Genomic DNA, 16,150 nt, shown 5'->3' on the forward strand with positions numbered 1-16,150 from the left:
CCCCTCTCCCTCCCTCCCTCCCTCCCCCTCTCCCTCCCTCCTCCCTCCCTCCCCCTCCCTCCTCCCTCCTCCCCCTCTCCCTCCCTCCTCCCTCCCAAGTGGGAGGGGAGGAAGAGAGAAAAAGAGGGAAGGTGAAAGAGAGACAGAGGGAAGAGAGAAAGGGAAGAAGTGAGAGGAAGGAAAGTGAAAGAGAGAAAGCCGCAGAGGAAAGGAATAAAGAGAAGAAATAAGGAAAGGGAAGGAGAGAGGAAAGGAAGGAAGGAAAAAAAAGGTGGGAACAGGAGGGAGAGAGGAGGAAGGAGTGAGGGAAGGGGACAGAGAAGAGAGAGGGAGGAAAGAAGATGGAGAGAAGAATGAGGGGAGGTGACAGAAAAAGGAAGGGGGAAAGGAGAGGAAAAGAAGGAGGGAAGAGGTAAGCAAGGAGAAAAAGAAGAGAAGGGAAGGAAGGTGAATGGGGAGGGAGCAGGGAAGAGGAGAAGCGGAAGGGAGTGAACAGAAGTAACGTGTACAAGAAGAAAAGAACAGAAGGGAGGGAAAGAGGAGGGAGAAAGCGAACAGAAGGAAGAGGAAGACAGGAGGAAGGGATTGAATAACAGAAGAAGTTAGGAGAATGAGAGGGAGGAAAGGAGAGAAGAGAAGGAACAGAAGGAAGGTGAAAGAAAGAAGGGGAAACATGGAGGAAAGGAGAGCAAAGAAAAGGAGGAGGGATAGAATAGAAGTAAGGTGAAAGCAGAAGGAAGATGAATGAGGAAAGAGCAAAGGAAGGAGGAAGGAGGGGACAGAAGAAATTAGGTTAATTAATTGATGGAAAGGAAAGAAAGGGAAGGAAGGAGCAAAAGAAGATGGAGGAAGAGAGAGCAAAGGAAGGAGGGTGAAGGGAAAGAGGAGAAGGAGGGAACAGAAGGGAGAACAAAGTAGACAAGATACAGGGATTGAGCTAATAGAAGTTAGGTGAATGAGAGGGAGGAAAGGAGAGAAGGAGAGAGAGGGGGAACAGAAGGAAGGTTAAAGACAGTGAGGAAAGAAAGGAGGAAGAAACATAAGTTAGGTGAAGGGAAAGGAGAGAGGGAGGAAAAGAAAGAGAGAAAGAAGCAAGAGGAAAGAAGAAAAGGGAAGGAAGATGAACGAGGAGAGAGCAAAGGAAGGAGGAAGGGGGAAAGGAAGGAGGAAGGAAATAGAAAAAATGAGGGGAAAGGGAAGAGAAGAGGAAAGGAGGGAAAGAAGAGGAAGATGGGAGGAAAGTAGACAAGATGGAGGGATTGAAGTAACAGAAGTTAGGAGAATGAAAGGGAGGAAACAGAAGGAAGGTGAAAGAGGCAGGGAGAAAACAGAATTTAGGTGGAAGGAAGAGAAGAAGAGAAGGCGGAAAGGAGTAAAGAGGAAACAGAAGGAAGGTGAAAGGAAAGAAAGAAGGGGAAACGGAGCAAAGGAGAGCAAAGAAAAGGAGGAGGGAGAACCGAAGGTGAAAGCAGAAGCAGCAAGAGGAAAGAAGAGAAGGGAAGGAAGATGAATGAGGAGAGAGCAAAGGAAGGAGGAGGGGACAGAAGAAATTAGGTTAATTAATTAATGGGAAGGAAGGAGCAGAAGTAAGATGAACGAAGAGAGAGCAAAGGAAGGAGGGTAAAAGGAAGGGGCAAGGGAAGGAGAGGGAGGACACAGGAAAGAGGGAGTAAGGGAACAGAAGAAAGGGGAAAGAGGGGTAGGAGAGAGAAGACAAGGAAGGAGAGAGCAGAACCTTCTGGTTCTTCTCTCCTCCTTCCCCTTCATTTTCTCCAGCCCTTCCACTTACCTTCTTTTTCTGCTTCATTCACCTTTCTTCCCAGCTTCACATTCTTGTTCCTTCCTTCCTCCCACCTCCCTCCCTTCTGCCTCTATTCTTTCATCTTCCTTTCCTCCTTCCTCTGCCATCTTTCCCCCCATTCCTGTTTCTTTCTTGCCACTCTTCTTCTTTTCCCTCCTTAGTCTCTCTTCCTTTTTACCTGCATCTTCTCCCTTTTCCCTCCTTTCTTCTCCATTCCTTTATTTTTCCTGTTTCCTTCCTTCCTCTTCTGTCCCTGTCACTTTTCTACCTCTTATGCCTGCTTTCCATTTTTATTCCTTCCTCCTCCCTACCTTCTCTTCCTCTCCTTTCATTCTCATCCCTCCCACCTTACTTTTCCTCTCCTTCCCTCACCTGCCTTCCTTTCTTGTTTCCTTTGCTTCCCCCTTTCCTATCTTCTGTTCCTGTATTCTTTCACACCCTTCCTTTGCTCTTCCTTTTCACCTTCCTTCTGTTCCTTTCCTCACCATCCCTCTTCTTTCCTGTGCCCTCCTTTCCTTCCACCTTCCATCTCTTCCATCTTACTTGTTCCCTCCTCCTGTTTTTCATTTCTCCTTCCGTCCTTCTTTTACCATTCCTTCCTTTCCTCTCTCCTTCCCTTTCACCTTACTTTTATCCCCTGTATCCTTGTTTTCCTCTTATCTTCATTCTTCTGTTCCTTTCTCATCCCTTTCATTTCTGCCTTTTCCACCGTCCTTCTGTTCCTTTTTACTTGCTTCCTTTGCTCTCATTCCCTTTATTTTCTTCTTTCCTCCCGTTCCTTTGACCCTCTTACCTTTCACCTTCTTTCTGTTCCCTTTCATTTCTCTCATCTACTTCTCTTCCCTTTCTTTTCCTACCTTTCACCATCCTCCTTCCTCTGCTCATTTCCTTTCACCTTCTTTCCTCCCTCCTACCACCTTCCTTCTGTTCTCTCCCTCCCTTCTTCCCTCTGTCCATCCTTTCGCCTTTCTTCTTGCTCCGTTTCTCGTTCCTTTTCCTTCCTTTCACCTTCTATGCCTTTTCTTTCTTCCTCCTTTTCTCCCTCATTCCTTCCCTCCCTCACACCTTTTTTGCCTCTTCACGTCTTTCTTCTTCCTCAGTTCTACCTCTGTCCCTTTTATCTTCAATATCCCTCCTTCCCAACTTCATCTCTCCCTTCCTTCCTCTCCATCTTCCTCTTTTCCTCCCACTCTACTTTCCTTTTTCTCCTTCCTCCCTGCCACCATTCTTCTCCGCCTTCCTTTCACCTTCTTTCTCCATCTTTTTTCTCCCCCCTGCCATCTTTCTCAGTCCCTTTCTTCCTTTCACCTTCCTTGTTTCCTCCCACCTTTTCCCTGTCATCTTCCTTTCTCCTCTCTCCCTTTCCTCCCACCTCTTCCTTCCCATCTTCCTCTTACCTTCCTCTCCTTTTCACCTTCTCACCTGTCCATCACCTTTCTTCTCCCTCCCTTCTTCTCTCCTTCCACTACCTTTCTTCCCTCAATACTTTTCTCCCTGCTTCCTTCATTTCCTCCATCTTTTCCCTCCCACTTTCATTTCCTATCTTCTTCTCACCACCACCTTTCTTCTGCTTCATCTTTCTTCTCTCCCTCCCTTCACTCTCTCCCACTTAACTCTTGTGCTACTTTCCTTCCCTTTTACCTTCCTTCTCTATCCCTTTCATCTTCCTTTCTCACCTCCCTTCCTTCTCCTTTTCTCCCTACCACCTTCATCTTCTCTCCTGTTTCCTTCCCTACCACCTTCTTCTATTCTCCCCTCTCCCCTTTTCCTTCTCCTCCCTCTTCTTTGCTCTCCTCTGTCCCTATTACCTGTTCTCCCTCCCTCCCTGCTTTTTCTCTCCTTCCTTCATCTTCCTTCTCTTCCCTCCTCACCCTTTCACCTTCCTTTCCCTTCGCCCTCATCCCTCTCTCCCCTTCCCTCTTTCAACTCCTTCCTCTTTTCCCTTTCCTCCTTTTCACCTTCTTTTCCCTCCCCCCTCTCCTTTCTCCTTGCTTTTCTTCTCTTCTCCCCCTCCTTAGCCTCCTTCCCTCCTTCTCTGGGCCCGTTTTCCTCCTCTGTACAATAAGGTGGCTTTCCAGACCCTTAAGCCTTTATTTGGAGAATCTTTCTTCTTGCCCATGTGAATTTGGGATGGCTTCCGCCTACATGAGATCCTATTTGGTAGCTGGGATTTGCACCAATTCACCCGGTCTTCTTTAGTCTTCCATGATATGTACACAAACGTGCACATGTGTACTCACACCTACACATACACACAAATGTAGGACTCGGAAGTACTAGCTCAGTCTCTTTGACCCTCAGTGCCTCAAGCCCCTCTCTCAAGGTTCCAAGATGCTCTCCTGCATTAGTGGAGGAAGCTTTCACCCCAGGAAGTTCCTAGCATCAATGAAACCCGAGGTGCGGGCTTCTTGTTGTAGGCCTGGCGTTTGCACACCCTTTGGGGGAATGTCTCCCTCTTTAGGTGTGGATTGTGTTCACAGATGCCATTCAATGCCGCCATCTCGGCTGCCCCGATGGGGGAATGGCCACTATGGGCAGAGAAAGGTGGGAGCTCTCTTGCTTAGTGGCCCTGTTGTCTCTACCTGCTTTTCTGCTGAGAAAAGCCCCGAGTCACTTGTTAAGGAGTTGGCCCTGGCACCAGTGGCCAAGGCAGGGCACCTTGGCTTTTGTCAATTGCTTGTGCTCAGTGTCTCTATCTGCCTACACAACACTGTTGAGAGTCCCCTCTGTGTCCAATAAAGTCCAAATGTTCTGCAGATCATGACCATCTGGGCAAGGAGAGCCATCATTCCGGCGTCCCTCTACCCTTGGGAAGGGGCGGACACAAGGGTCTCACAGACCCCTGCCACAGGCTTGGAGTAAAACTAAGGGTCACATGTTGTAACCCCTGTCTGGCCACTCCCGTCACCACCAGCCTTTGCCCCCGACTCCCTAAGACACAGGGCAACTGACGAGACCTCACCAGCACCTGGCAGAGATGGAGCTTTTTCTCTAAGAGAGAAAGTCAGATGCCCCCTTTTGTGCGACTGCATGTCACGACCTGATGTTGGGACACCGGCGCGTGCATGGCACAGATGGTTGGTGTGAGACTTGCTCTTCAGGCCCGGACAAGGATACAGTCTCCCCTCTAGAAGCACCACAACACCCGTGTCCTTAGTTCTCGATTCTGCATCTGAGACCTGGCCGGCCGTACCTATATCCTTCAAAACACTTCACTAGGATACGTAAGTGTTGTGCGTGGGTTGTCTTTTCGTTCCTCTGCTGCACCGGCAGACTTACCATATAACCACCCGTTATGGAGAACATTCGTTACTCGACGGGGAACAGACCGGAGCATCCCGTCACTTCTCCGGCCTCAGAAAATCATCCCCTTAAACCCAGAACATCTGACACGGCAAGCAAGGTGGTTTTATGGTAACTTGCCCCCCAGAGTGAAAGACAAACCCGGGTTCGGTAATGGGAATTCCCCCCCTTGACTTTTGGTTGGCATTTAAATTGCGTGGCTCCCATCCGAAGCTTGCTATTGTCTGTTATGCATAAAAGTGGTGGGGCATAAGCAGGAGTGGGCTTCTGGGAGATGACCCTCAGTAACTGGTAGATGCCGAAGGGGAACAACCCAGGAGTCTTCTGGAATAAGGCCAAGCCCATCTGCCAAGGGCCTCTGTATCCAGAATGCAAGAATTGACCTCGAGATTCCCCCCCATCTATCAGTTGCCTGAGTAGGTCTGATTCTGGGGGACTGCCACCTGTCAGGGGATAGTCACTATCCTTAGAGGGACAATCCATCAATCCTGTAACTGACTCGTAAATCAGGGGACCTTTTGGGCTGGGACTATTGCTCCGGCAAGAACCCCATGCCTGCCTCGATTACATCCTGTTAGAAATAATAAATTGGGGGACCCTCTAGGCTAGGACTTACTGCAAGGTCTGGAACCCTGTGAGCGCCCCGAGAGATCCTAAGGGCCCAGGGAGAGTAGCATTAAGCCACCGCCAACCAAGAGAACAAGGGAAGGGCCCCTGTTGGGCTGAACCTAGCACAGGGAAGCACTGAGATGAGCATGGAGGCCTCTTAGTTTAGCCCCTCCCCCTTTCCCCAGCAGCACATGAGATGACAAAAGAAAGGGAGGACCCTCAGAGCAGGTGTGCCAGTCATCCCCAGTGCCCACCTGGGATGGTGCTGGCCCTCTGAGCGGATAGCTCAGGGCATGGCCACATGCTCCTCCACCAGGGCATGAGTCAGAGGCCCTGCCTCTCCTCAAGAACAAGTCAGGGATCTTAGGAGCTGGCCTTTTCCGGGCTCTTCTCCACAGGGTGTGGAGGCAATGAGGTCGAGGCCTTAAGGGACAAGGTGCCACCTCCTGGGAAACAAGTCCAGATAGGCACCATCCAAGTTCCCACGGGCTCAGTAGTTTCACTGGCTGTCCTCAGTTTTTGTGGCAAAGATCTGAGCTGTGATGGCCGGTAGAGGGCCACCCAGCTCCTAAGCTGGGGACACCCAGGAAACCAACAGAGGCTAGGGGCTTGACTCCCCCGCTGCTTCGTCCTCCTTCCCCTTCCACTGTAGGACGCCCCATCCAGCACCCAGTTTTCTTCTGCTTTTCCCCCTTGACAGGCCAGGTTCCTGGCCAGCCAACAGTATCAAGAAGCCCCCGAGAGGGATGTGTTAAACTCTAGTTTAAGCTTCTTGGGTTACTCCAAAACCAAACTACTCAACTGGTACTCAAACTGTCTATCAGCATCCTTGACTTTGGACCTATTGCAGCCGTGACCAAGGGGGCCCCAGTGACACCATTCTGAATGTGATGATGGTTCAGGATGTGGCTTCCCCGGAGCCTAAGCCCTTTTTACGTGGCTCAGTGATGCCTGGCGCCGCCTCCCACCCCACCCGCCAGTGTGGTGTCGCTGAGAGTTGCCCGTGGCTTCTCTCAGGAGTGTAGCATGGCCCGCTTTCTTTCTCATGTCATGATGTACCCCAAGGACATGGTCATCTCTAGGCTCCCAAGTGAGGATGTCTCACCTCTCCCCTTGACTTGGTTGCAGGATCCGAGAAGTGGCCAAGATCCACAAGGCCATAGAGCAGGAGCTAGCCCACTCAGTGAACGGCTGTGCCTCAGCCCTGACCGAAGTGCTGCCCAGCAAACGCAGCGGCAGCAGCCCTGAGGTGAGGCGGGGATGGGAGCGATGCAGGGCAGGGAAGAGAGGACTGGGGCTTGGTTGGGGGCAGGGTAGGCACTTGCGTTTGTGTACACACATACACACACAGCCAAAGGGTAAGCAACTGAGAAATAAAGGTCCGGGACCAGCATGCGCCTCAGAAGCAGCTGGACTTTCTACTAATTGCCAATCCCAAAAGGGACAAGGGACACATTTGTAGGCCTTTAACGACACCTTCAGTGCTCAAAAAGCTAACTCCTGGGTTGGGTCCAAGGACTCCCATGCTATGGGAGGATCCAGTTGAAAGAAAGTTGATTGGGGGAGAGGGGGGAGAGAAAAAGAAACCCTTGGGCCTCCACTCAGCCCCAAAGCCTAGAGTGCCTTCCATTTTGACACAGCAACTGAGTCAGCAACCCAAGTCCTAGACTTGCTCTGGTGACTCTTGATACCAAGGGCAAAGCTCCTTCCTGGGAAGGAGTCAAAGAGAAGAGCCAAATTGGACCAGATGGCAGAGTGGCCCCACTCCCTGGTCACCCCGCCAGCTCCTTTCAGTCCTTGGGATGCCATGTTTCCTGACTTTTCTCTCTTTACCTCTGCCCCTTGCAGAGCCTGAGCAGAAACTCAGCTGTGGAAGTTTCGATTAGTGTGAAAGCTTTGTACAATGAAGCCAGAGCTTACGTGGAAGGGAAGCTGGTGAGTAGAGAGGATGGGCAGTGGAGAAGTTGGCAGCAATTAGGAGAGACAAGGGTCAGGGTGTGATAAGGTTGAAAGTTCAAGTTCAACCTCACAATTAGAGCTTCCTAGTTCTGGAGCTAGGAAGGATCTCAGAGGCCCAGAAAGGAGAAAGTCACACAGGCAGGCAGAGCTGTTTTTTGAACACAGCTCCTCTGACTTCAAAGCCAGGGCTTAGCCAGGCAACGAGTAGGGTTCCCACAATGCCACGTGACAGGGGCTTGGTACAGCCCCACATAAGGGAGAACAGAAGAATGCCCCGTGTATAGCATTAGATCTATTCCCCAATGCCCCTGCCCTCCTAGAACCCTCTCCAGAGGTTATGCTTCAGACACCAACATCCTTCCAGGCGACAGGCACATGTCTGTTAATAGCCACAACAAACACGACAGCAACAGAGGCACAGAGAGAGATGGAAGGTCACAGAAGGCAAGAGTAGAAGCGTGGAGATCCTAACAAAGTGTCCCCCAAGAGATGGTGTGACCTAGAACAGAGCTGAGATTTGACCTCAAACCCTTGGATTTTCCTTTGCACCACAGGGAGGGCGGGGGTGGGGGCCCAGAACTTGGCTCTCCCCCCACCTCTTCCAGTTTTGCCAAGGACCAGCCTGGCACCCAAGAGAGGGGAAGGAAAGCGAAAGGTGGGAAGAACCTCAGAGGCAGCCAGCCACACCCTGATCCAAACTGTGATTCCCAACCCCAGCCAACAACGAGCCCTTACCTGAAGGCCTACAGACAGGGCAGCCCCTCCTTGGTGGTAGCTCAAGCTCAGGAAGGAGGGCTAGAAGACAGGGGACAGTTCTCATTGTTAGCACATTCATCCTGAAATCTGGCCTGAACCTGCTCCTCTACAACTCCCCCCCCCCAAACTCCTAATGCTGCCTTGGGGACCAAATGGATCTAGACTAGTCCCTTCTCCTCAAGACAAAACACCCTTTAGGACCTTGAAAACAATGAATACCATTCCCTGTCTTGTTCTAAGTCTTGTCTTCCTCATGTGGTGGGTACTTCAACATCCTGACAGCCCTCCTCAGGCTGGGGTCTCCAGACCTGGACAGGGTGAGGGCAAAGGAGGGCATTGCCATCACCTTCCGGCTACCTACCAGAGAGACCTCACTCGGGGTAGTCTCCACGTCGGTGTAGCCACCAAACAGTTGGAGAGATCCACATTTCAGGGGCCATCTCCTGGGGCAGAGAATCCAGTTGTTCAGATACAACTGGAACAATTCCTTTCATCTTCAGTTTTGCTTGGGGACCTTTTCCCCGGGGCTGCCAAGTTCGCTGTGTCTCTGCCTGACTCCCTAAGGCCCTCCAATACTCCCAGGCTTCTCCAGGTCTGCCCATCCTACCAGTGTTTCAGTCGCTGATGTTTTATGCTACTGGCTTTCCTAATCACCCATCCACATAACCTGCCAGCCCATCGAGTTCCTACCAGGGAGTCCAACTGAAAGTGGGTCCCAGGCCAAAGAGATAAGAGGCCTCAGGCCAGTGCCATCACTGCCTATCTCTTCCATCTACTTGATGGTCCCAGGAACACAAACATCCCGACACGTGCTGGCCATTCAGGGCTTAGCTACTCTGGAGTGGATGTGACCCCGGGGCCAGAGAGAGTAGTCATCGAGGACCTGGATTTAGGGGGTAGAATATGCCATGACTTCCATTAGGAGACAGGCGTGGGACCAGCTGGGTCTGGAGGGACTATCCTCAGGCCCCTTCAGATCTCAGCATCCAGATGAGAAATTGGGGAACATTCCAACAGCATTCAGGTAAAAGACAAGCCCTGGCATGGTCAGCAAACGACCTTGGATTTCAGAGACAGGCCAAGGCTGTGAACCCCCCAGCTCTGTGACAGAAACCGTTCAACATTAGGCTCTGAGCTTCAGTGTCTGGACAATGAGAACAGTAGAATCAGTGACCTCTAACCCTAAAGCAGAGATCCCTTCAAGCACTAAATCTAATGTAGTCCCTCTGCTTTTTGAGCCTAACACCCTCACCAAATGTTTCTGGCTCAGAAGACAGGGCCGCATCAATACTGTTCTGTTCCCTGGTGTAGAGCGGATGGTACTTGACAGTGAGACCCAAAGCAGGGCCTTAAAAGTTGCCCGATAGCCTTATGCCACTCTGAGAGGCAGGACATGGGCCCAGCTCCTCTCCAGACATCTCTCTAGACCCCCTCTGCCACGGCAAGTTACCTCAGAACGTGTAGCAGAGAACACAGAGCCTCGGACCTCCAAGTTGGCACAAGCTCATTCCATGTGCTTCCATCCCTACAGCAGCTGGACAGCCCCCGGCGGGAGGAGGGGCTGCAGGTTGCCCTAGCCAATGTCAGCCAGGAGCTGGAGAAAGTGTCTGAAATCCATTGGATGGCACCAATCCTCAATGCCGTCACTGAAGAGGTGAGTGTGTCTTCTTGATGGAGCCCCAAAGGAACAGGGTGACTGAAAGCTGTGGGGCTTCCTTCACTTTGTCCTCATTCACTGGATGCTGGGGATAGAGGGATACAGGGGCTGAAACTCTCATAATCAGCTTACACCTATTAAACACCCACTGTGTGCCAGGCACTGTGCTAAGTTAGCACTCTCATGATCTGGAGTTTGTCTTTTCAGTGCAGAGAGGGCCTTTCTGAGAAGGGGTGTTGGGGTCTGGATGTCCCCCAAGTCTAAGTGGAAAGGAAGAGGAAAAGCACCGGCACTTTTTTGGTCCCACTCTGTCTCAGCTGTTTCCAAGCTTCCTTCCCTTCACCCCAACCCTGGCCCTTTGACCTTCTCCAGGAGACAGGAATAGTGCAAGCTCTGGGGGTACCTGAGCAGAGATGGATGGCAAATGGCTACAGGCACATCATGGACATGTGATGATTTTTTTAAATTGTGTCACAAAACTGGAAAATAGTTTGTTCATTTGGGGACCAAACCATAGAGGCTACAAGTTAAAAGGGCGCTTCTTCTCATGCTGTCAAGTTCTACCCATTCTCAAGCAAAAATCCCCTCTAAAATCTTCCCCCCCACCCCAAAGGTCAGCCACCTTTGACTTGGAGTCCCCCAGTGATGGAGAGCCCCCTCAGCTCCTGATGGAGAGCATCCAGGCCACTCAAGGATAGCTCTCCTTGGGAAGAAGCTCTTCCTTGCAGCCGGCCTAAATCTGCCTCCTTGCAACTTCTGTCGTTCCTGCTACCCCTCCCTCCATTGCTCCTGGTTCAGCCCCTAGGGGCCAAGCAGAGCCGACCTGATGATAACCTGATGGAAGCCAGCCCCCCTCCCCACTCCCCCAGCCTTCTCTGGGCTCTTACCTGTTCCTTCAGGTGAGCTTAGCTGACAGCGCTGCATCAGAGCCAGAGGCTTTGCCACTTAACATTCTTGAACAAAGGCCTTCCTGTCGTTGACTTCTCCATCCCTTAGGGTCACTTCTGGCTCCACAATGGCCGTGCTCAGTCTCCTCTGAAGGCACTCCAGCTTCTTAATGTCCTTCCTGAAATGTGGCCAAGCCCCTGAAGGTGGACACATGTTTCTTTCTCTTGGTCTTAAACCAGCAGGCCCTAGGAGGAATAAGCCTTAGTCTTTCTTACACAGTCTCTGTCCAAGGAGGCCGAGTTGCTCTGTGCCGCTTCCTGGTCCCTCTGCTGCCCCATGTGCTAATAGAGATGAACTTGGTAAAAGGCCAGGGGAGGGGAGAGGGGCAAAGCTGCCTAAACCCAACATTCACAGAATGACGGATTCCTAAAGGGGGAAGGGAGTGACTTCAGAGGCCGCTGATGGCAATCTGAAGGAGGACACAACAGACCGGCACCTGGCCCCAGCCTCCCAAGAGGACATGGCCACTGGCTCAGCAGCCCAAGACATTCTGAGGCAGTCCTTGGAGTTGGGAAATTTGTCCTTACTTCAAATCGGTCTGCCTCTTGTCAACTTCCCCCAAGAGGGCAGCAAGGCAGTAGAAAATAAAGCAGCCCCCAAAGAGGAAATATCAGCAGAAAGTACCAATGCTGGGATGCCCATCTGGCAGTATAGCCAGAGACTATGGCTACCTTTAAATATGGATCAACATTCTGCTTTTTGATTCTCACTGCCATATGACCTTGAGAAATGTTAATTCCATGGGCAGGCCCCAATTTCTTCATCTATAAAATGAGGGCTTGGACTGGATGGCTTCTAGGTGCCAACATAGGATAATTCAAAACATTTCAGTGCATAAGCGGACCTTGGGGCAGTTGGCTTTGGCCCAAGCCCTTGCTAGCCTCTTGAGAAGGTACAAAAACCAACCCTCTTGTGTGTCTCTGGTCCAGGAGAGCTTGGGACACGCTAGCAAGGGCAGCTTCAGGTTGCGTCTGAACATCTCCAGAGGAAGGAAAAGCAAGTCCCACAAGGTCAAATGGAGCAGTTCCGTCTCAGGTAAGTCCCTTTGCCACAACTGTGGGGATGGAGTTGGTTTTCCCGAGGCTGAGCTCTAGAGATACACGGGGCTGGCAGGAAAGGGAGAAGAGAAAGTCATTGTTCCCCATCCTCCAAGTGTGCAGACAAGATGAAGCAAGTTCAAAAAGTGCCATCTTGGACAGCTCCAAGGGATCCCAGAACTGTCACGAGGGCTTGAGGTGACATGGAAATTCTGTTTCCTCCCTTGACTTTCTCCACAAGACAGGAGGCTGCAGGGCAGGTTTCCCTTGGAGCTGACTCTCGTCAACCTGTTGAAAGAAAGCAGTCAATTATTTCTCCGCTCTGCCTAATGCTGTTCCCCTCAGGCCAAAATATGGCTAAAGAGCCATCCTTAGATACCTCTCCTAGTCAAACCTGGCTTCCTCCCTATGCCTGGAGCAAGACAAGCTTCTAATCCTGGCAGACAGATTTGCTTTTGTAAAGGCTCTTTAACAGAGAGAGCCAAGTGGGGCTTACTCACTTGCACACTCATGCTCTCTCTCTCTCTCTGGGCCTTCTAAATTTCATTTTCCCTGGAACTCAAAGCCCTTCAGCTGGGTTTCTTTCTTCCCGTTTTGGGCCTACCCAGGTGAAGAGGAAGGGCAGGGGGAGACTTTCAGGCCTTGGTATTCCAGTGCCATGTTGACTGAGCTGATGAGGAGAGAGAACGCCTTAGCCCAGGTGCTAAGAGCCCATGACCACCCTTGCCAGAGCTCGTCTGTGCTAGTGCTACGACCCCCTGAGCAGGGAGGAACAAAGATCAGGCGAAGAGGCTAGAAGGTGAGAGGCAGAAGGCCAGCCCAGCACGGAAGAGCCTGGGGGGAGCTCACCCTCTAGTCTGGCCTGTATCCTGAAGGATTGGGTTCCAAGTGACCCTTTTATGATTCCTTATAATGTCACTAGTTGGCAACAGGGAGATACTTGAATTATCCTATTGGCTCCTCCACCTCAAACCTTTTTGACAAAAACCTGTGGCCAGGCTGCCCATCAAGGAGAGAGCTGAAGACAGACCCAATGGTGCCCCTTCTCTGCCCTCCGAGCTTCCTTTCCTCTCTACCTCTTCTTCTCCCCCTCCCCCGTCTCTCTCTCCACCCTCTTTCTGTTTCTCTTCTCTCCATCTGTCTCTCTGTCTGTCTGTGTTTGTCTCTCTCCTCCCCTCTCTCCCTTCTTCTCTTTTTTTCTGCACCCATGTAACCACATAGGCTGGGCCAAATTTTCAAGCAAACAAATGAAATCAGGATAGGGCATAGATGAGAAGAGGCCTTTGTGAGCTCTGAGATCTGTGGGTATATGGGTAGGTGGGGAAGTGCCCCCTCACTAAGCCCAGAGCTCATTACCCAGAGAGAACTGAGCCCCTCACAGAGCACAGGTGTGGAGGCAGGGATTACAGCATCCCCCCCTCCAAACACTTCCAAGCCAGGCCAGAAGATAGACCATCAGGAGACAGAGGAAGCCTGGCTGCCTAGGGGAGCCCCTTTGCTCCTGTGTCACTTTTTCTTTGACCACCATTCAAGGGTGAACATGGCCAAGGTCCGAGCAGGCCTTTGGCCGTGGACCGCCTGGAGGGATCCTCATGCAAACAAATGGCTAAGAATTCCAAGGGACCGTCAGTCTGTTTGGTCCTTTTATAGTGGAGGCATTTGGGAGAGCACTGATGCAGCAGGGATCGACCCCACATAAAAATGACCAAAATTCCTCCAGTTCTGGGACTAGCCCTGGGAAGGCTGGGAGGGACACACAGGGGGAACTTCTCTTGCTTCTTTCCCTTTCCTGGGTCTCGCCAGCTGTTCCTGAACTCTAGCATGGCCATTTCAGGAATCTCTTGCTTGTCTGCTGCATTTCGCACCTTCTCCCCCATCCCCTTGCCTCTGAACTCCAGCCAATTGTGCAAATGTGATGTGCCCACTGCACACAAGTTATTTTCCTGTCAAGATTTTTTTGGATTTTTTTTTTTTTTTTGACAACTCATTCTTGATGTTCTTACCTCGAGGTTATCTTTGACTTAAATGGTGGCCAAGCCCTGAACCACTGTCAGAAGGAACAAGCAAAATTTCCAATAAGGCACACACTAGAGACAGTCACCCAGAGAATGGCCAGAACCCCAAATTTTGGGGTTCTGGCAGCACTTAGACATATGATGGCAAAGCCAGAGCCAAACACCACTGATCTGAGGATTGCAACTTTCAGGCTGCCAAGACATCTGATAAGACTTCAGGATGTGAACAGCTACGGTCACAGCTGCCAGTTTTCTTGGGCCCTTCCTGATACGTGTCTGCCAGAGACAGTAAGGAGTGCAGTGTTTCTTTAAATGAGGCTGTGGAGAAACTCTAGACAGCCTGGCCCACCTGAATGAGGGAGGGCCAGAAACAGCTTCAGCATTATAAAATCCACCTCCCTGGAGATTTGCTGAAGAGTAGGCCCAGGAAGTTCATTTGCCTTAGGTCCCTAACCCTATTATCCAAGCTTGTGGAGTCACCAACTGGCCTACATGCCCCGAACTGCCAAGAGCTTGCCTGTCATCCCACTAAGGTGGTGGCCAAGCAGCGACCCCTGCTCTAGCCTACCTCTTTTATTGCCTACAAGGCCAACTGGTGACTGTCAGAGCCGGCTTGTTTGCCACTTAGCTCTTTAGCCCTGACAGCTGTGTGAGGGAAACAGGATCCCTACCCTTGAAGGTATGGGAGGGAGAAAAAAAATCCAGCCAGCGTCCAAGCCAATTCCATCAGCGTGCACTGTGCCTGTGCTGTGTGCCTTGCACTAGATCAGGGACCACCAAGTATAAAAAGAGACAAGCCACTTCACTCTCCTCAAGAGTCATGTAATTTGAACAAGCCCTCATCCATCGGACAAAGCTAAGGCCTTTGGACCATCCTAGGACTTGATGGCTTCTTATGCCTCAAGAAACCTAAGTCTAAGCTTGCTCGCTGCTGCTTGCTGCTGCTGCTGCTGCTGCTGCTGCTGCTTGCTGCTGCTGTCTGCCAACACCTCTTACCAACTTGTTCTGATTCCTCCTCTTGGTCTGCTTGTGCTTCACTTACCTTCTCTGTGTATTTCTCTCTCTCTGCACGTACTACTCTTGGTCCCTTCTCGTTGTTCTTCTCAATAAGTTGGTCATCTGTCATTTTCCTTTTTGCTAGTGGACAAATGGGGCCCTGAGGAAGTGGCTTCTTGGCTGGACGCACTTGGTTTAGGGGAGTACAAAGACATTTTTACCCGCCATGAAATCCAGGGCTCAGAGCTGATCCTGCTGGAGAGACGAGATTTGAAGGTATTCACAAATGCCCCCGTTTTCCAGAAATGGTAGCTGTCCCATTGGCATCCACGCTGGCCACAAGTGACCTAGCCTTGGCATGATCCCCTGGCCAAGCTGACTTTGATTTTTGTCCTTCCTTGCCGAGATTTGGTAAGAACCAAGAGGCCTCTGGGCTCTGTCACAGAAAAGGAAAAGCGCTAGCTGGAGGACTCGGCTAGCTGAATCCTCATCCCAACGAAGACTTTTGTCTTTCTGCAGTGAGAGGGAGAGGGCCGCAGATAGGCTTCTACCTGTTCTTATCATTACCAGCTTTACCTCACCCTCGGGGAGTTTCTCTCTCCTTGAATCTAGTCCTCTTGCTCTTACGATGCTCTGTGGTGGGCTCTGAGTTTCCATCTGTTTCTACCCACTAAGCAATCACCACGGTGGTCTCATCCACTAGAGATATCCATCCACAGCCCACCTCTTCCATTCTTGGCCTTGTTCTGAACGTGAAACATTTCTCACCTGACCATCTTAAACATATTCACTAGTAGCAAACACTGATGAGGAAACCGAGAGACCGGATGGAGCCACCAAGTCAGTGAGCAAGGCTAAGCCCTTTCTCTGAGCTGTTCCCATGAGGCAAAGGCATGAGAATATAATGGGAACCTTGGCACTAAAAACCTTGCTCAAAAATGATGGAGAACCTCAAACAAAAGTAAATGGGGCTAGCATGGCAGACAGGTAACTTAGCACAGATAGCGCCTAACCCTACCTCAGGTCCAAGATGTCACAGGGCTTGGGAATGAGCTGAGCCAGCCTTCCT

General features: G+C 51.0%; 1 protein-coding gene across 2 annotated transcripts in view; it reads left to right on the top strand.

The window, feature by feature from the left end:
* DGKK (diacylglycerol kinase kappa) overlaps positions 1–16,150 on the top strand; it is a 79,986-nt gene that overhangs the window by 63,275 nt on the left and 561 nt on the right. Inside the window, exons 21-25 of one of the 2 annotated variants that reach the window (XM_074278348.1) lie at positions 6,842–6,962; positions 7,562–7,648; positions 9,960–10,082; positions 11,963–12,068; positions 15,227–15,357. In XM_074278348.1, coding sequence (XP_074134449.1) covers positions 6,842–6,962; positions 7,562–7,648; positions 9,960–10,082; positions 11,963–12,068; positions 15,227–15,357 — 568 coding nt within the window. The remainder of the gene's footprint in view (positions 1–6,841; positions 6,963–7,561; positions 7,649–9,959; positions 10,083–11,962; positions 12,069–15,226; positions 15,358–16,150) is intronic. The other variant, XM_074278347.1, reaches the window with a different exon arrangement.

This window comes from Sminthopsis crassicaudata, chromosome X (genome assembly GCF_048593235.1).
Source record: "Sminthopsis crassicaudata isolate SCR6 chromosome X, ASM4859323v1, whole genome shotgun sequence".
Classification (NCBI taxonomy): Eukaryota; Metazoa; Chordata; class Mammalia; order Dasyuromorphia; family Dasyuridae; genus Sminthopsis; species Sminthopsis crassicaudata.